Source organism: Suricata suricatta, chromosome 6 (genome assembly GCF_006229205.1).
Source record: "Suricata suricatta isolate VVHF042 chromosome 6, meerkat_22Aug2017_6uvM2_HiC, whole genome shotgun sequence".
Classification (NCBI taxonomy): Eukaryota; Metazoa; Chordata; class Mammalia; order Carnivora; family Herpestidae; genus Suricata; species Suricata suricatta.
This window is the reverse complement of record NC_043705.1, coordinates 57,419,212-57,440,829: the sequence shown is the minus strand read 5'-3', so window position 1 is coordinate 57,440,829 and position 21,618 is coordinate 57,419,212. Positions and strand designations below refer to the sequence as shown.

At 37.5% G+C, this 21,618-nt stretch overlaps 1 protein-coding gene across 4 annotated transcripts in view; it reads right to left on the bottom strand.

Moving 5' to 3' along the window:
* The window catches only part of MSH3 (mutS homolog 3), a 176,271-nt gene that overhangs the window by 32,964 nt on the left and 121,689 nt on the right, over window positions 1–21,618 (bottom strand). For all 4 annotated transcript variants that reach the window (XM_029942517.1, XM_029942518.1, XM_029942520.1 and 1 more), the window contains 2 exons: window positions 17,434–17,545; window positions 2,397–2,554 (listed from right to left, as the gene is read on the bottom strand). In XM_029942517.1, the coding sequence (XP_029798377.1) occupies window positions 2,397–2,554; window positions 17,434–17,545 (270 nt within the window). The remainder of the gene's footprint in view (window positions 1–2,396; window positions 2,555–17,433; window positions 17,546–21,618) is intronic.

Below are 21,618 nucleotides of genomic sequence, written 5' to 3'. Positions count from 1 at the left end.
TAAAATAATGTTCCCGTACAGTCACTCTAGGGGATGTTTTTTTTAATGCTAAGGGACTCTGCACATGTGCTCTCTGTCTGAAATTTTCTTTCTTCCTTTGATTAGTCAGCTTATCCTTCAGACAGGCCTCAAGAGTTGCTTGCTAAGGGAAGCCTTCCCTGCTCAGATCCTACCCCCATCTCTCAGACGGCCAGAGCATTCTGTACAAAACCTTTGCATATCTGTCCCTGCTTCAATTTCATATTTTTTATGTAAGTTTTTTGGTTAATGCTGACATCTCCACTGGGTAAGTTTCACCAGAAGAGAAACTATGATTGCTTTGTAGTCCCAGTGTTTGTTATATATTAGATGCTAAGTTAATACACGCTGGGTGAAAGAATAAATGAATAAATACTCAAATTTCTTGAAATTAGTGTGGTTTGTCCTTTTCAGAACGCTTATACATGCTATCCCTGAATGTAATTTATATAAAGTATTTAATATAATGGGCATAAGACAGTCACTATCCATTGATAAGAATGCTGTTATACTACTATTTTAAATATGTTATGATTATAAAGCTTAACTGCTTTTATTATGGTCACTGAATTCATTTCTTGTGGGCAAAAATGACTTTCTGATGATCCCTGAATCCATTCCAGGTGCTTAACTCCATGAGAAAAGCCAGACAAAACCAAATCCTACTGTTTCACTTGCAATTACGGCCATGAGACACAATTCTGGTTAGTGAAACAGAAGTGAAAGTTTTCTGGGATGCTTCTGAAAAGGCACTGATTTCCTGAAGAAAAAAAAAAGCTGGTGGAGCGGACGGCGGCATTCTCTCTTCCTCTTGCCTCATGTGAACATGAATGTGATGCCTGGAGTCACAACAACTCTACAGAAGCTATGAGGGAAAGGCCAAAATATCGAAGAACCACTGCAAGAGTAGAAACAACACTGCACCTCAAGCCGTCTTGTTTATGGGAAAAGTAAACTCTTATTCTTGTTCTATTACGTATATCTAAAATACATATATATCTAAAAATATCTCAAAGTGATACTCTGCTCACTAACAAAGTTCTCTTCCAGTCAAAGCACCTTACTTGGCCCAAGAAGTCTTTCTCTCTTTTTCTCTTCTCCCTTTAATCTTTTTCTCTTTAATTTTTCTGTCAGTGTGCCTAATAAGGTAACCAACATAAAATACCTACTATATATATTTACCAAATAGAAGACTAATTACAATTTAAAAAGTAAAGAAAGATTAAATTTCTTTTATTGAATTTATCTGCAAATACACAGAGATCAAAATAACCATCTGTTTGGTGATATGGTATCAAACAGAACTTAGGTGTCTTTGCTTTGCTTACTCCCAGATGAAAAACCAAACTCTAAGATAAAGTATTTTAATGTCTACTCAAATGCATCAATATTTGCATGTGATATTTTTTTTCTTATTTTATTCTATAGAGAGAATGAGAGAGAATGTGCACACACAAGTAGAGGAGGGGTAGAGGGAGAAAGAGAGAACCCCAAGCAAGCTCCACGCTTAGCACAGCACCAGATGTGGGGCTCAATGCCACAACCCTGGGATCATGACCTGAGCCAAAATGAAGAGTTGGACTTTCAACCTACTGGGCTACTCAGGCACCTCAGCATGTGATATATTCTGATGTGATTCCAAAGTCAAGCATTACAGAAATATGCAGCTGCCCAACCAGACACCAATACGCATAACTTGATTACACACATATGGACTATATTGATTTTTCCAAAAGTGTCCATGCTCTTAAGAAGTGTAAGTAATACTTTAGGAACTGATAAACCTAATTAAGTAGATTGAACTACAATTTTCCTATTAGTGAGACCAGGATATTCACTTGTATTCCTAATATGACATATAATTTAGGTTTACATATGAAGGGTGAGACTTAGTCAGTTACAGGTAAAGTTCTCAGAGTTATAAATAAATAAATAAATAAATAAATAAATAAATAAATAAATAAAATGCCTTGGGCAGCGCCCCTTTCATTGTCAGTTCCCCACCTACAAAATAAGGACGTGGACTGGTTTCCAGACTGTGCTCTGCAGAGCCCATCCAGTCAGGTCTCCAAGCCTTCCACTCTGACTCAGGCAGAGCAGATCTGCTTTTATCTGTTTAAATATTCATCTTTTATGTAAGATTTTCTTTAAAGTAAGAACTTAGTAACCAAAAATAACTTGAAAACTAGTGGACAAAATGCTCTCCTTGGTCTTCTCTGGTATTAATATTCATGATGAAATGCTCTCTTTAAGCTCCTAAAGCTCTAAATATTTTAAGAGCAAATCTATTCATCTAAATATGTACACAGAAAATCCATGTGACAATGTGGGCCTGATTTATTTTCAGAAATACATTCAAATAGAACTAATGTTTTTACCTCGTGAAAATGCCATCCACAATTCCAACTGTTGCTTCCTCTGCAGGAACATAGGAGCCAATCTGAGCCATGATAGTAATCAATGCAACTTGTTTTATGTAGGAGCTCTTTCCACCCATGTTTGGTCCAGTAATTATCATAACTCTCTCTGAGTCCCCCTAGAAAATTAAAAAGCAATTTCACTTATTGTACCCAAAGAACTTTTTTATAATAGCTGTAATTTATTCCATAAATGGGAACACCTCAGGCAAAAGATGGCTTTCTGATATTTAAATGTTACCAATTTAATATCACAAAGGAAAAGAGGGCCTCTTTGTCTTCAACCTGAACCATGCTATTGCAGAACAATGAATTCTTAGCAATGCACAGGATTGTTTCTGCGTATAAATAAGGAAAAAACAAGAAGCAACCTGAATGACGTAACTACTATGGCTTTCTCATTAAATATTCATTAAGCTGCCTCTTTGTGTGTGTTTTTTAAATCTTGATTACATTTAAAATCACTCACTATGTCCATCTTAAAACTACAGATATTACACAGCTAATTGCCCAAGGCCCTAATGTGGGTTGGTAGCACAGGAATTTTTCCAGTTATAGACAGATGACTACTAAAGAGATTTACAATACCAAATTCTACCAGCATTTTTCACTGCCACTTCACCAGAGAATGTCAAGGAGGCAGAAAAGCACAAACACCTGCACTAATTTAATTTATAAAACTTGCCTCTATTAACCAACTATAGTACTGGCCATATACAAACTCATTCTAAGGTAAACTGTCCAACTGTAACCCTCTGTAAAGGAGTGAGCGTGAGGCATCCATGTGCTATGCTCTGTAAACCCACCACTCTGGGCAATACCTGCCTGGCCAGGAGTAGCCACTCTGTATCTGACCAATAGCCCAAGACAGGGCCTCACATAAAAGGTCTTCTGAAACTAACCACATAATCTCTTGGGAGTCTAAACTGAGAACCACGGAGGCATCTGGAGGAGAGGTTGAAAAGAAACACAGAACAAGGCCACAAAGCACTGGGGACCATGAGTAAGGACTTATGAGGAAACAAAAAGTATGAAAAAAAGTTATACAGAACAAGGGGTAAATAAGGTAGTTAGGATTGAAAGGGAAGAAATAACAGAGGAGCCTAGAGGAGTTGAGAGTTGAAAACTTCATGCCAATAATGAGTCTCAAAGTAAAATATTATGAAGTCTCACTATTCAGGGGATTAAAAGAAAATCTGTTCCATCTTTCAAGCTGTCTTAGACCCTAATTAACCAGATATTTCCCATCTTGCTAAAGCCAAACTGTATTAGAGATCTTGTTCTTGCCGAGGTTCCTTTCTCTCATGATTACGTGTGGTCTTATGAGTGTCGTAAATCTCCATTATTTGAAAGAATCTGTGTTTCTTGCAACAGAAAGAGCCTAGCACAGTAAGAGCAAGGGAAGAAACTCTGCATGAGTAGAAGGATGAAAATAATGATTAAAATAAAATTAATTCTCCTACAGAGATTTAAAAACAATAAACCTGTTGTAAATAACCAAACATCTGACCTGACCAACTATTTCAAATATTTAAATAAATGAACAGATTTCTTTTTTAAAATTGGCAAAGATGACACAAGAAATATAAGAATCTGAATAAGCCTATACCTATTAACGAAATTGCATCTGTAATTAAAAGTCCTTCCATAAGAAAATCTCCAAACCCAGATAATTTTCTAATTCTTGCAAACGTATAATAGCACTAATCTTATACAAAGACCCTGCTACTAAACAGAACAAAAATAATTCTTACCAAAATATTTCAAACACTCAGTAGAATCTTTTATTTTAAGTCTACTTATTTATTTTGAGGGAGATAGAGAAGGAAGAGAAGAGAAAGAGAATCCCAAGCAGGCTCTACGTGATCTGAGCCAAGATTAGAGTCAAATGCTTAACTGACTCACCCACCCAGGCACCCCCAACACAATCTTGATGCCAAAAATCTGTCAGGAGCATTATAGGGAAGAAAAATTACAGGCCAATTTCAACTGTAGGTATATATAGATGAATATACATTAAACCAATCCAAAGCTATATTATATAAAACACTTATAAAGTTTTTGAGGAAAATAAGGTTGGTTTCATAATCCAAGGGTAATCAATGTAATTCACCACATTAAGAAAATAGAGAAGACAAATCAGATAATAATCTCCAAGGCATTTGATAAAATTCAGTACCTACTCATCAAAAAAAGCAGGTGTAGGATAAGGAAATAAAAAGTATAATTATTAGAAAGAAAATAATAAATCTGTCATTATTCCTATATGTCATGATTATGTTCCCAGAAAACTCAAAGAAATCTATAAAAATTATTATAGTCAATAGATTAATTAAACAAGATCTTTGGAAATAAAATCAGTATTCAAAAGTCAACTTCAATTCTAGATTTTAGCAATAACTGAAAATAAGAAATTTAATGATACAATTTACCACAATATCAAAAGAAATTAAATACTTTGCAATAAATATAACAAAATGAGCAAGACCTCTACACAGCAAACTACAAATCATTTTTGAAAGAAATTTAAGAAGACCTAATTAAATGAAAGAATATACCATGTTCATGGACCAAAAGGCTCAATATTGAAATGCTACAGTAAATAAACTAGTGTGATTCTGGCACAAAAAAATATAGTGGAATAGATCAGAGTCCAGAAACTGACTGATGTATACACAGTTACTTGATTTGTGACAAAAGTAACACTGTAGCAAAGTACACAAAAGATGGTCTTTTCAATAACTGGGGTTTGGCCAAGAGTATGTCCATATAGAAAAATAAATTCCTGATACATAAACAAAAATCAATTCCAGGTTGATGGTAGCTTTGATAGATCAAAATAACCAATAAAATTACTGGACAATAATATATGACCTTGGGGTAAAGAAAGACTTCTTTAATAGATCATAAAGTATAATTAACTATAAAGAAAGACTTAAAAATTGAAGTACATTAAAACTAAATGCTACTAACCAAAAGATGCCATTAAGGAAATAAAAAGTTACAACACAGAAGATCATATGTATTACATATTGCCCCAAAGACTTGAATCCAGTATATCTAAAGAACTCCGACAAATCAGGGGCATCTGGGTGGCTCAGGAGTTTGCGTGTCCAACTCTTGGTTTTCATGATCCCGAGGATCATTAGATAGAGCCCTGCTTTAAGCTCTGTGTAGACATGGCGACGCCTGATTGAGATTCTCAATCTCTTTCTCTCTCCTCCCTCTCTCTCTCTCTCTCTCTCTCTCTAGCTCACACCCCACCCCCTCATGCTTTCTCTCTCTCTCTAAATAAATAAAATAAATTTCAAATCAAAAGAAAGATAACCCCAACAAAAACTATCAAGAAAACTTTAAAAGAAAATGACAAAAAACAAACAACGGTGGGACAACTGGGTTCATCTATTAACAAAGAGGTAGGCCTGGAACGCACACAGAGGCCCCACATCAAGTCTACAGGAGGGACTTAACTGTGAAAAGCAACCCTTAAACTGAAGAGAACACAGAAGAACAGCTTAAGAGCATCAACGAAGAGAATGATGTATTGAAAGAAATAGGAAAAGCAATACGAAAAATTTAAATCATACAAGGAAAGATGAATGCATTTGATTAATTTAAAAAAAAAATTCTATTAAGCCACCAAACACAAAATGAAAAGAAATAAAGAAGTAGTACTCTTTTACAGTAGTAACACCGAAACAGTGGAAAAACGGGCAAAGGGCACAAACAGGATATTTATAGAAAAAGAAAAACTCAAAGCTAAAAACATATTCTTAATCAGGAAAAGGAAAATGAAATCAGCAGGATTTTTCAAGGGATCTACAAGCTATCCCTAACATTCAAATGAAGGAATAAAGAAATACTAACAGTGAAAATTTTTGAAGGAGTATTTTTTAAAAAACAGGTTTCACATTCATCAGATCATCAAAAGGCTTAAAAGTCTATTTATGCAGCATGTTTGCAAGGATATGGAGAACAATTTGGAAATGCTTACAAAGGTAAAGATTGCGTATACTGGTCTACGTGACCCAGCAATTCCTCTTTTAGTAATCCATCTTAGAAAAATACACAAGTACTCAAAAAGATATTTGTAAGACTGCTCACTCTAGTACTGTCTGTATTCATGGTAGACAAAAAATGGAAACATTAGGAAAATAAACAGATCTATTCTGTACAATCATTAAAAGAATCATTTACAAATAGCATACAATAGGATAGGTTCAATGTGCCATATTTATGTACATTTTAAAAACACACAAAATTATATATAGTTAAAACACATATATATAAAAGAATAAAAACCATGCATAGGATAATAAATAACATCAGGATAATGGTTACCAACAAGAGAAGGAGGTTGAAGGGGGAGGAAAGGGGGTAGCAATTATGTATAACCTTAGGTGTATCTGTAACATTTTATTTACTTTAAATCTCAGGTTCATATTACAAAAGATCATTCTCTATGATAGTTGAGTGAAAGGTAAATGTCTATTATACTGTTTTCTACACTTTTTCATTTGTTTGAATAGCTAAAAATTATTTAAATGAATTATCTTAAGACTTAATTATTTATTTCATGAATTATCATTGTGAGCCATCAAATAACTCTTTATAAACCCATTTATATATTCAGGGAAATTTTATATAACTTCCAAATGACATTTTGTTATTTGGACCTCCAGCATATTTACATAAAAATAGAAAAGTAGAAGAAAAACATAAACCAGAAGATAAAAGACTGTAACACAAGGGGAATGACCCCCAGACGGGTTACATGTACTATGATGAGGTCCTGAACTGTGAAGGCATTTTTGCTGGAGCTGTCTAAAGTGGAATTACCGAACTCGACAAGCAATGAAGGGGGCTGATGGAAGTGCAGAGGCAAAAAAAAAAAATTTTTTTTCTTTTAATAATTTAGGAAAGCTGTAAGAAAAATAAAAATACACACCTTTTATTTTTTTAAAAAGACTTTTAAATTAATTTTTTAAGGTTCTTATTTATTTATTTTGAGAGAGAGAGCATATGCTACTGTGGGAGGGGCAGAGGGAGAGCGAGAATCCCTAGCAGGCTCCACACTGTCAGCGCGGAGACCTGGGGCTCAAACTCAACGAACCATGACATCACAACCAGAGCTAAAGTCGGATGCCTAACTGACTGAGTCACCCCGGCACTCCTATACACCTTTTATCTGTAGACACCCTGTTCCGTCCAAAGCCTTGAAAGATAAGAGGATTTGCACTTGTTGCTTGATTCTGTTTTCTCATCCAATGAGAATCAAAAATCTGACAGGGTACTGACAGGCCAGTACAATTCTGCAGCTCTTGGTTCCCTAGTGTCTAAAATGAGGAAGCTGAATTAAACGATCTCTCACCTTCAAATTCTATGATTCTCTCAACAACAAATATGTCCAACTTTAGGCATATGAAATGGAGATACGGCTTTGTGTTGAATCGAAGAGGGGAAACTGGGGAATTCACTTGTTCCAAGTGCTGGGGGAAAATAATACATAGTGACCGCAGTCAGATTTGCGGTCACTTCGGTGGAAGTGGATTTTCCAGGCCTATCCAAGATTTGAAGATTTCAGATGAGAACTAACTTGGAGGCTTTAAGGAATGAAATGCTTTCAACTCACTTAACTATTTTTAGGTGACAAAGTGGTTGTCTTCCTAATAAGCACTAATATTTACACCTCCAGTAGGAGCTAAATTATATACTGGGTACACTCTAATAAATACTAATGGAAAAAACAGACTGTGAAGAATCAGGAAGTATTTTGAGATGCATAAATACCTTCTGTCTCCCTCTCTAATGCCACCATCCTGCAAGACCAGTGCAGTAGATCCTGACTGGTCTTCTTGCTTCTCTGCCCACAGTCCATTCTCCACATAGCAGTCAGAGTGACAGTCTTCAAAATGAAGACAGAATTGATCTCCTGCTAAAACGCCTCACACAGCTCCCCAGTGCACTGATAAGAAAGCCCCAACTCCTCAACCACAGCCTAAAGGCCATGCCTGCCTCTCTGGACCAATCTTCTCCCACCCTCCACATGCTCACTTAGAACTACCCAGACTGGGTTTATGCTCTTCTTCCTGCTGGTAAATGCCAAGTTCATTCCTGCCCAGGCCTTTTGATCGCTGTTCCGTCCATCTGGGGTACTCTTCCTTGAGATTAGATCCTTTTTGTCATTCAAGTCCAAACTCAAACATCAACTTCTAGGAGAGACTTTTCTGACCACTCAATCTACTTAAGTTCCTCTTCCCTGTCATACTCTATCATGACAACCTATTTCATTTTCTTTATATCTTTTACCCCTCTCTGAAATTTCTTTAATTATCTCGTTTACTTATTACCAATATCACTGCTAGAAGTTAGTTCCCATGAGAGGAATTACATTATATTTTTCATTCCCACTCAATACAACCAGGCCTGGTACAAAGAAGGCACTTAATAAGTACTGGTCAAATATATGAATTTATTGTGTGGGAGGCATTACACACAGGGATATTCATCACCCTGCCATATCAAAAAATCATTTGCATTCTCTCTAGAAACTAGTCAAGATATGTAACTCCCTGTCCTCTACAGTTCCCAAGATGACTGAGTGAAGAAATGATCAAGAAATGTCACACATGGGGTACCTGGGTGGCTCAACTGGTTGAGCCTCTGACTTTGGCTCAGGTGGTTACCATCTAGTGGTTCATGAGTTTGAGCCCCACATCAGGCTCACTGCTGTCAGTCTGTCAGTGTGGAACCCACTTCAGATCTTCTGTTCCTTTCTCTTTGCCCTTCCCCTGCTTGTTCTCTCTCCAAAATGAATAAATATTTTTTAAAAAAATCTCACACATGTATTTTATGCATCTGTCTTTCAGCAGGGATCATATGTCCTTGGATGACCACACATCATAAGGTCCTAGATATAAAAACACCTTAGATCTATCTGGAAAACCAGTCAGGATGAGGAAGCATTGCAAAAGAATAGCCAGAAGCTGAAAATTGGCAAAAACAAAACAAAACAAAACAAAACACTTTTTTACCCATTCCGGAGCCTACTGAAGTTACCAGGAATGCATCAAACTAGGTGGTGCCCAGACTTATGCCAGGTATCGAGGGTGATGCCACACCCAGAGCAAGTTCCCAGGGAACCAAGGATGGGTGGGTGAATGAGGGAATGACAGTAAGCAAACACGAAGTACTGCACCAAGGGGATTGGATGGCACCCACTGCCTTGATGAGCCTCTGGGGAGGCCGGAGTTCAATTTCTCAAGTTTTTACCTGGGTACCGGTGATGTCTGTCTGGATAGCGTCAGTCAGTAAGATCTTAGCACTGGATATCAAGAATCAAACATTGAATCTAAACCAGTAAATTTTGAGATAACTAATCAACTTCCACATTGAATTCTGTCTTCTGTAAAAAGAAAAGCAAAGTGGAGACGAAAACATAAAAGGTTTTAAGGTACCATAAGAACACCGCAGCTAACAAGTGCCACAGATAACAGTGCTGATGACTTGAGGTGCATCATCTCGTTTACCTCTCACGACAGCCTCACAGGCCAGTGCTAGTACTACTGCGTTCCCACGTTCCAGCGAGGAAACACGGGCCGGGAGACTCTAAGCACCTTGCCCAATGACACACAGCTTCTAAGAAGCAGAACCGGGATGTTAAATGAAGATCATCCCTGGACAGATGTCTCACTGTTCAATGACAGAGAGTCACTGTCACTGCTAAACAGGTGAAGGGCTGCTCTGGTGCAGGGCCAGCATCCGTGGGTCCATCCCTGTGTACACTAAAATGATGGTCAGAATAGTCCTAAAGTCAGGAGATGCACAGCAATAAATAAATAAACAGGTAAAGTACCAAAACTATCACATGTTAATTTCTAAGACTTGGGCATTACCTGCTTTTTACAAAAAAGGCTTCTTTCCTTGACAGGTACAGATATTGACATCTATCTTCAAGAAAGATTCATGGTAGAACTATTTTTATAATAGTTGCAGGCTGCTCAAAAAGTTTGGCAGTTTCAAAGTGTCTTATTCCTTGAAAATGTCAATCAATAACAGGTTAGAGTAAGAGACTCCCTAGCGAAAGCCTCCTCCAGATAAGCTCTTAGCCAAATCCTTGCACTTTTAACCCAAGCTAAACTACAAACAGAAAGGGGGATAATGAGGCTGGAAAGAAGTACAGACTATATGCTGAGATGCTGAGGAAAGGGTCCAAGTCCTTCTGATGCCTGGATGCTGTACAATTTACACTCTACTGAGAGCTAGTTGTTACTCTACCTAACCCCCTCATCTTATAGATGAAGAGTACAGTGGTCTATCCAAGCTGATCACAAAATAACAGCTAGCCAGGACCGGAAGAGATACCTCCAATCACTGTTAGGCACTCTCCCTCTACTTCTGTGTACCAACAAGTGGTACGTGGTAAAAGTTTTAAAAACAAAACAAAGAAAATGCCAGGATAAAAGAGATTACTTCTGGCCAGAGTAATGATGAAGGCTCTGATAAGGCAAGATGAGTACTGGTTCAATCAATGGAGATGGGTGACAGACAGGAAGAGAGAGGATGGGACATTCTGGGCTGAGACGCAGCCCAGGTCAGAACACATTAAAAAGTAATCAGTTATCAGACAAAATATCCTTCTTTAGCTCAGTGGTTCAGAAGTGGGGAAGACATGGGCACCAGGGGTGAGAAGTAACAAGAAAAGAAATGTTCAAGTGTCATTAATGTTTCCTGTATTTTCTTTTTGTAACAGTATGATCCCATGATTATACTATATGAGAATCACATTTATAGCAAAATCTATGAGATTAATTCAGACACAGAATTAAATTAAGCTTAACAAATATGTGAGCACCTACTATGTGCCATACAGTGTTAGGGGCGGCGGTACTTAAAGCCCCTTCTTGATTTCAGGAGAAAGGACTGTCACCGGGAATCCAAGTCCACCCACAACAGCTGGGGTAGCATGGGGACTTTCCTTGGGCTACAGAGATCCACAGGTTCAAGAACTTCCTGGGAATCTTCTTGCTTTGCACATTCAACTCATTTTCTTCCTTTCCACAAACTGAGAAACTGTGAACCACAATTTTCCCTTTCTCTCTCCAATAAGGGGAATTTATACTACTTACATTAAAAACAAAACAAAAAAATACCAACGAACTAAAACTCCAACTTCAGTTGCTATCAAAAATCCATCACCAAGTCATTGGTTTAATACGTAAACAGTCCTGACCTGCCTTGGATTGCACTGGCATTTCCCAAGCAGAATATCTTGGCACACTATGTCTTGGTCTGCCTCGTGGGTCACAGGTATGCTAAGAAACCCACCTCCTAATCCTCAAGGTGGCAACTGGGGCTGGGGTGGCCAGAGCCCTGGGCCAACCTCCTTTGGCTCCGAGCAACCTTTTCCTTCGCCTTTCATTCCAGTTTATCATCATAATCTTATCATTTTCAAAACAGTGAAAAAGTGAAGAAGATTAAAAAGCACTGGCTTCCCTAACAATACTTTGTGTTCTGGGAAATAGTTCAAGACTACTCAACTTGGGTAACCTTTGGCAAGTCAAGTACTCCTCTCTGGGCTTTGGTTTCCTCCTAAGTAAGAAGAGGTGGTTACACAAAATAATCCCTAATATCCCTCCTGGTTCTATGGTACAATTATTCAGCAAATTGTGATATTCCCATACAACATCCCAAATAACATTTTGTGGAAAAAAGGGCAAAAATTTGGAGTGAGATACGGAGACTGCTCAAGGTTTGTAGCTAATCCTTGTTTATTTAACAAATATGATTAGGTGCCTGCAAAATGCCACAGAACTCTGACAGCAGGATTACAACTAAAGCAGAGAAACATATTCCGTTCTCATGAAGCTTACAGTGCACTGGGAACCAAACACAAAAGCAGTTCTAATTTACTGGTTATGTACCAAAATGAGGAGAAATAAGAGCGTAACGGGTAAGTGATGAGATAGATACTCAACCCAGCAGCGGTTAGGAAAGGCTCAGTGCAGAAAGTGACATCCAAGACAAGACTTCAAGAACAGCAGGAGCTGGAGGGCGGGATGGGGTGGGCTGTGGGTGTGTGTGAGGCAGGAGTGGATGGTGTGGGGAAAGATGACATTCTAGGCAGAGGGAATGCCATCTGCCAAGTTCCGGAGGCACGGTAACTTGGGAACTACATGGCTGGAATTTTAAGCATGATTTTAAATGGGAGAGTGACAGGACAGGTTAGGAAAAGCCCTGTGGCTGCACAATGGAGAAATGAATTGGAGATGGGCAAGGGCAAGATGGACATGGAGAGATCCAGCGTTGCTAAGTCTAAACATATTCAGATTATGCAGGTAATCGGGGAGGGAAATGAAAAGAGGATTTAAAAGAGCATGCCTTTCAATTCTGCTTGGAGAAGTCAAACTGCGGTTTCCTAGAAGATGTGGCAGAGGGGTACCTGGGTAGCTCAGCTGGTTAAGCATTCGGCTTCGGCTCAGGTCATGATCTCATGGTTTGTGGGTTCGAGCCCTGTGTCAGGCTCTGTGCTGACAGATAGCTCAGAGCCTGAAGCCTGTCTTCAGATTCTGTGTCTCCCTCTCTCTCTGACCCTCCCCTGCTTGCGCTGCCTCTCTCCGTCTCTCAAAAATAAAAAGAAATTTTTTTAACATTTTTTAAATTTCTCTCTCAAAAAAAAATTTTTTTTAACGTTCAAAATAAATAAATAAATAAGGAGATGTGGCAGAACTAGGTCTCACAGGATAAAAAGGCATATACAGTAGCATCTGGTTACCACTGGGGCAAGTGTGACTAAACCATAACTCTAAATTCTGAAAGTAAGGTAGGGGAAATATGTTTACAAGATTCTTAGAAAGTTCTCACTTAAACCTGCTTTTAGTGAAACTACTCCTTCAGTGTTAGTGCCTGAGAGGGCTTTTTCATCAGCCTTCCTTACATTTTTATATAATTTCCCAAACAGACCCAGACTCTAGACTCCTGCACATACATCATGATCATCCTGAAATCCGTAACTCCAGCTCAGACCTCTCCCCTGGTCTTCTTATTCACCTTCACATTAGGATCTTCACCCAATGTTCCCCCAAACACCTCAAAGTCACAGTTCTATTTAATTTTTGCTATCTTTTTGCATTGTATAAAATAATATACAGCAGGTCAAGAAAATGTTAGTCTGTTGAGTGACCATTTGGATATCATCTACTTTGAAATGCCTGTTCAAGTTTGGTGCCAATTTTTCTACCAGGTAGTCTGTTAGTTCCCTCGCGGCTTGTTAAGCATTCTATTAGTGTTAATGTAATTGGGTATGTCTCCCACCACATTAGCGAGGTATTCTGTCTCTCTTCTTTGTAAGCCTGACATCATGCACGATACTGACACAAAGTGTGTCAAAATCGCTCAGAACAAAATATTCACAAAATAATGCTAATAAAAATTCATAAATAAATGCAAGATAATAAAATGCAAAAAAAAAAAAAAAGAGTACTCTTAAAACTGGGAGAGAAGTAGGCAGAAAGTTGGCTTGTTCAGAAGAACTATAATAAGTTCACCTAAGACAGAATCCAGGAAAATATACTTATAATCACATGTACAAAAGACCATTTCTTAAAATTACATGATTATCAAAAGTAACAATGTCATTTGACTTTCAGGAAATTATTTTCAGGCTATATTTTATAATTAACACCTATAAATTATTTTAAATTGAGTTTTACATAGTAAGTTCTTTTTCAACACTGTCCCTATAAATAAATTTATACCCTGCAAAATAGAATGCACTTCACCATAGCAACAGTTCTATATTGACTCCCACTCAAGTTAGAAAAAGCATATGTAAAAGAAATGAATATTCTGGAATATTCTACAGTGCCTACTGGGAAAAAAAAAATCACTCCATGTATTCTGTAAAAATTTAAACATAAAAGTTTAATGTTCCTTTAAGACATTCTTGTAACAGGCAATAGGCTACTTTATTTTCTCAAATCTTGCTTTATTAAACAGTATAATACATTTTTTTAAAAAATGTGAAAGAGAAAAAAAAAGAATGAAAAAGGAAAAAAAAAACTAAAAAAAAAATCAATGTTGAGTGAGGATAACATACTTGGGATGAGTTGCAGTTGGCTGGCGTGCTGGAGGATGGGACAGTAACAGGAAATAATGTTTAAGTGATTTATAAGTAAAATATAAACCAAGGTATTAAATGTTACAACTATATTACTTTCTTAAGAAAAGCTATACCCCCACCTGGTATTATGGGAACTGAAAAAGAAATTCTTATGATCAATCTTCTTTTAAAAGTCAATAAAGCATCAGTACATATTAATTTGGCTTGATAATTTAAGTAATTTACAAATTCCCAAAGTTTACAGACTTTGTAGATCAGATGATACAATACCAACGAGTGTGTGTGTTGGATCAAAACGTATTATTAAGCCTAACGTAACTCAAAGCACTTCCTTTCACTTAGCACATGTTGGGGCAGCCAAATTCACCATGTGCACATCTCTGTCACCCTTGCTCACAGCACAAGAGGGAATACCCTGCTATATTCCCAACTCCCTAGCTGTTCTGGGCTTCCTTTCTTTGACCTAATTTCTAACTGCTCCACTACATTCCAATTTTCCCAGGGAACTCTGAAAAATTCCCAAGCCCTTCTGTGGTTCTAACCTTCTTGCTTAATACTTCCTTCCAACAGGCTTAAACTGAAACTTGGCTGTTGTTCACTTTGGAGGCTGCGCTTTCTGCCACATCCTACCACACATCTCAGAGTTCAGAGATTCTCCCTTTTGTGTTCTTATGAGTTTCTCTAGAACTTTACCAACTCTGCTTGTCCTCTCTGCGGGCATCTACAAACTTGCCCGTCACCTGTCCCCATCCCTTGGAAGCTCTAGCACCTGGATAACCTTTAGCTTTCCCTACAAATGCTGCTGTTCTCTTAAAGGATTTCAACATTCACATGGGTGACTTTTTCCCAAACTGTTCCATGATCTCATCTCCAACAACCTCCACTTCTGCTACCGACCTTCCAGGGCCAAACCCAGGGCTTGCTATCTCTCAGAAGAGCACCATCTCTGAAATCTTAAAGTCAGGCATTTCATTCCCTGATACAACCTCTCTCACTGAACTCTTCTCTACAAAGTCTCTGATCTCATCACCCGATTATTTCCCTCGATGCTGACCACCAAACTGTAGTCAGGCTCCTCCTGGGCCCTTTTCTCCACTAGGCTTCAATCCTGGCCTCTAAAAACCACACACTGTCAGCACAAATGGTTCTGTTTACTCAGCCCACTAGATACCAGAATGAACACTGGCATAGTTTCTCGCCACTCTCAAGGCCATGTTCTTAGGATGACCTGAATCCCCTTAAAGTTCTTATCTGAAAAAGTACAAGACTGCCAGGAGAATTTACTGCTTCTTCCAGACAAAAGCTCATGACAGGCCTCCGAAGCTCCTCTGAGAGCAATTACTTCACGAAGCTTACAGGTAGAAATCCATTCTCTGCCCCTTCGAGGTGTAAATCTTCTACCACCTAGAAATGTCTTCTCAAGGTAAGTCACCTCTTTGGAATGAAAACATTCAAGAAGACAACTCTCCCTTTCTTTCCACTCCCTGCAGGAGGGCATACGCTCCAGCTGCCAGTTAGAAATTCAGATAGGTTTCACATTAACCAATCCCCTTCCTGCTTTTTCTAATTTCTACTGCCTTGAATCTGCAGGACATCCCTCCACTACTTGCCCCATTTCTTGCTCCTATTCCTCTCTCCTAGTCCCTCACTCTCCCTTGAAAACACACAGTCACCTCTGTACAAACTGAAGTTGAATTCAGTCCACACTGGCCTCTTTCCCTACTGCAATCACATTACTGAATAAAATCTACCCTTACCACTTTAATTAAAGTATGGCTTTATCTTTGACAGTATAACTCTGTAACACACACACACACACACACACACACACACACACACACAGAGGCATAGGCACACGTGCACACCCTCCGTCCCACAAGTTTGCTTTTTTCCGTAGTTTCAGTCACTCTCTTGCTAGTCTTCTCAATCCTTTAGGAAAAAATTCAAAATTTCCTAATATGGCATGGAAGCAAATTGGCCTCTTCCTTATTTCTGAACCCTCCTTTCTTCACACTCTATGCTCCACATTACTCAACATCTTTCACTTCCCTGAATTCACCCTGCCCTGCTTCACTCCTGGCCTCTGCCATGTTAGTTCCTTGACCTGGTGTCCTCCTCTCTATTTTCCTAGACTAAACTGACTCCCTCTTCAGTTAGTATCTCATCCCCGGAAACCTTCCTCAATGTTCCCCCTACAGTAAGTTAGGCTGACCTGTTACATGCTCCTGGGACAGACTGGCTTCCTAGATCACCTATGATAATAGCAGGACAACCTTCTGGCTTGATCACAAGCTCACTTAGGGCAATGTGCATCTCTGTCTTACTCACCATTCTCTGTCCTAATACGTGCTTCACTACCTGAAGCTAAACAGGAATGCAGTAAGTATGTGTTAAATGAATAAATCTTTAGAATCATTAATGATCTGTGAGAGAATACCAGCCCATATGACAAAAGTTCTCATCACTGAAATGAGCTGAAATATCTCTAATTCTTTCACAGAACATTTTAAAATGGTGAAACACAGGTCAAAGCATACAATGATAAACACTAATAGGACTTTGCAAAACAATGGTATGATTGCACTTTATTAGAGAATTTGGGCATTCATAAATGGAAAATATTTTTAGGAGTTACCTCAGATATTACTTAAGATTAACCCTTTATTGCTAAATCTTTCCACTTAAGGATAGTCTTTCATTGAAAATGACACAAATTTCATACATGGTAATGAATATAAACTAGAGCCCAAGATTACTACACATAATGCTGAAAACCAGTTAAAATCTGGGTAAATTAGAAAAATACTTAGTTTGTATTTAAAGTTTGGATCTGTGTTATCATCTTTTACTTATTTACTGGCATCACATGGTACTTACTGATAAATTCGTACTGTTGGGAACATATTGATCCTGTTCTCCCAGCAACACGTCAATCACAGGGTGCCGGCCATTTTTAATCATGATCTTCCTTTCTTCTTGTAGCGTTGGTCTGCAAAAGGAAGCGTGTTTCAATTTACTAGGCATGAAAACTGCCTTTTAAAAAAATCTCTAAGTTCTAGCTTACAAAATAGACTTTAAGAACACACATCCAGACTAAGGCTTTGACTAAGTTAAATTTTATTTTATTTTTCTAAATTTTTTTTTGTTTTTTATTTATTTTTGAGACACAGAGACAGCACAAGCAGGGGAGGGTCAGAGAGAGAGGGAGACACAGAATCTGGAGCCTTCCAGGCTCTGAGCTGGCTGTCCGCACAGAGCCCAGTGTGGGGCTTGAACCCACGAGCTGTGAGATCATGACCTGAGTCGAAGCCGGACACTTAACCGACTGAGCCACTCAGGCACCCCTAAAGTTAAATTTTAACTATGAGAATTGGGAGGACAATTATTCTAATAGTGAAGTACAAACTTTAGCAGAGTCCTACGGTAGCTCTACTGCTGAAGTCCACTTTACAAGGTTTTTGTTTTTTATTTTTCTACTATTCTTTAAGACCAATATTTTCATTACTAAAAATTACAGTTCAGATTAATGCTATTTAAATCATTTTCAGTAATAAGCATAATAAAGGCTATCACTGAAAATTATTTCCAGATTTAATTATTACATTAATAGAAATTATATTGTGTTGGATGTGGGAGACCTAAATTTTTTATATTCTGTTTAACTGAAACATCTTCTAGGGTCTTTGGTATCTTTCACTTTTTTTGATATTAAACTCATATTTTTGCCTTGCTGGTCTTGTTTTTTAAACTTTTACATTTCTCTGTTTTTATCTATTACTTCACCTATTTATCAAAGCCTCCATGAGCACTGCCCTACTCTCATTTTCCTTCCCAGAGATTACCACTGAGTCAATGTGTATCTATCCTTCCCAATTCTCTTCTCTGCTTTTAGGTTTTTATACACTCACTGCACTGGTTTGTGGTTTCTTTAAAAAACAGAAGTTAGGATCATACTGTAATGTATCTTTCTACAACTACATTTTCTCCCTTAACACTCAATATACACTAAAAAAATAGGTTTCATCATTTACCAATGGACTCCTATTTTTTTTAATACTTTCAAGTCATTTTACAAATCATTTGCAAAAGGAGCAGGATGGGGGTAGTAAAAATAAAACAAAACAAAACAGGACCTCATGACAAATTTTATTAAGAACTTAAACAGAGCAAATCTCAAATTTTTATTCCACATTTTCCTGCTTATAAAGGCATATATACTTGGAATAGACAACACACCCTCTCAATGTAATTAATTGTCACCAACCATCATACATGCACCCAGGACAACAGTCATTCATAAATACGAATTCTTGATTTCAGTACATTTCTAAAATGTTCTGCCTTATCATTATTTTTGGTTCTTCTCCAACTTGCATAGACAAAAATGCACTACTTGAATTTTTTGCAATCTTTTAAAGCTTTTAATTTTGTTGAAGAGACGCCAGCCATCTTTTTTGCTCCACAAATGTAACATATTTTCAGTTTTATATTTAGATAAATATCAAATCAGAATAATTAATCACATTGGTATTTTTATTTCACATCATCTATTTCCTTTCAATCTTCTTCCTTTAACACCTGTCCAGCTATAAACAGCACCAAGTAAACTTTAGGCCACAAACATCATAAAAGACAAAAGAAACCACTACCTGTCCTTTTAGCAAAACAGGATGGTTCAGTTTCTTGTCACCAAATATTGCATGATGTGTGCTACCTATGGAGTAACTAACTGGAAAAGAACACATTTCACTTTGTCCTTAGAAAAATATATCTGTGCAATGATTCTTGAGTTTGGGAAAATTCATCCAGGATACTGTCATCTGAATACTCATAATCTGAGACTGTGTTTGTACAAGAAATTTCATTATCATCATTAGTATCTAGAGCACTATCTTTCTCTTCACATTCATCTTTTGATTAACCTAGTAATTGTGAAATGTCTTCTGTCACTTTTTTCCTCTTTGCTATTATGGGTGAAAAAAAATTCTGAGTTCTCAACTATGTTCAATGAAAGTCAGAAGCCGACTGCAATGGTGGTATCTCTAGTCTTCTGAAACTTCCTGAAGGATGAGGCGGCACTTCCGGCAACACAAGTAGAACACTGAAGGATGGTGTGATAGTGAGTTCTATCTCACCTGTGCATTATCATTCTCTAGTTTTCTCAGACTTTCAGTGGAAATAATCAATAAACAATAATTAAGTGATTCCTGGGATGATGAAATAGCAAGATGTTCCAGATATAGAAAAAATTAAATCATTTAAGATCCCAAAATACATCTCAGATTTATAAAAGGGTCCAAAGGACCCATAGGGTAAATACAAGACAGAATGAGCTTTTTATTCTTCCTTTTCAAAAAGCATGGATTTTCTCTTCGTTCTTTGAAAGACCTTTAAGAAACTCAAAAACTGAAATTAGATCCAATGGATCCTGATCATATGATATACTGAAGATTTAGGATCATTTCTTGCCATATCGTTAGCATTCTTTTGAAGACGCTGCATAGCTGTGTTAGCTGTTCTCTGTTGTGAAACATTTTAGACTGTGTCTATATTTTCAGTTATAAACAACACACACACATATACATACATATAAATATACATACCATATACACACACACACACCCATTGCATATGGACAAGTGTTTGTCTAAGCTAGAGCAAATTGCTAAAGTATGCTTTCTAAGTCATAGGATATGCATATTTTTTATTTGAACATATAGAATTTTCTGTATCAAATGCCTGCGTGGCTCAGTCAGTTAAGCTGACTCTTGATTTCAGCTCAGGTCATGATCTTGTGGCTCTTGAGATCAAGCCCCTCATTGGGCACTGTGCTGACAGCACAGAGCCTGCTTAGGATTCTTTTTCCCTCTCTCTTCCCTTCCCTTGCGTGCTCATTTGCGCACACATGTGTGCACTTTCTCTCTTTCAAATAAGTAAACATTAAAAAAAAAAAAAAGAAATATCTGTATCAGTTTATCTTCCCACCAACAGGATATAAAAGTTGGCTTGTTTTTTCACAACTTCACCTAAAGGGGTATTACCAAATTTTCTAATTTCTGATAATATTTTGGGTGAACAGTATCCTCATACTGTGTTAACTTGCATTCATTCATTATTAAGTTCTTTGACTCAGAACTTTAACATATAAACACATTTCTGAACTTGCTCATAATACTAAGAAATATTACTTTCCTAAATACATAAATCCTTTTCCTTAAGTATATCTGGCTAACAAAACCCCAAGTATGTACCCTCACATTTCTCAAAAAAAAGTAACTATAGGATCTTCTGAGTAAACCATTTAAAATTATCCTTTGGAAAGAGACATTTAAAATAACAGGAAAAGGACATTTCTTTTGAATTTCAAAGTGTAATTCTAAAGATAGGACTTTTACCTAGGCGCATTATAAATTTACTACTTAAAAAATGATGGGGCGCCTGGGTGGCTCAGTCGGTTGAGCGTCCGGCTTCAGCTCAGGTCATGATCTCATGGTCTGTGGGTTCGAGCCCTGCGTTGGGCTTTGTGAGGACAGCTAGCTCAGAGCCCAGAGACTGCTTCAGATTCTGTTCCTCCCTCTTTCTCTGACCCTCCCCTGCCCATGCTATCTCTCTGTCTCTCAAAAATAAATAAAAAACATTTAAAAAATTTTAAAAGAATGAAAGCATCTGTTAGTGATATCGGTTTTAAAATAAAATCCTAGGCGCTCTGCCAAGTGAAATCAATATATCATTATTTCTGGCACTGATATGATTTCTGAGGAAGGTTTTCACTTTAGAATAAAATTCTGAGTGATTTGTTCTGCTCTAAAATCTACACTGACTTACTCTGTAACTATCAAAATTATATAATGATAAAACACTTCCTGGTAGAATGAGAAGCAAATGATAACTTGGAGAGATGAGGTGATACCCTAGATTAGGATGGTTAGAGCAAGAAGGAAATGTAAACCATGTTGATGACATGGCATTTAAGAAGAACTGAGGAAATCTGGATGCTGCCTGGAAAAAATGAAACATTAAACCTGAACATATTTATTTTATACTTCTGAAACTGCATCTTTC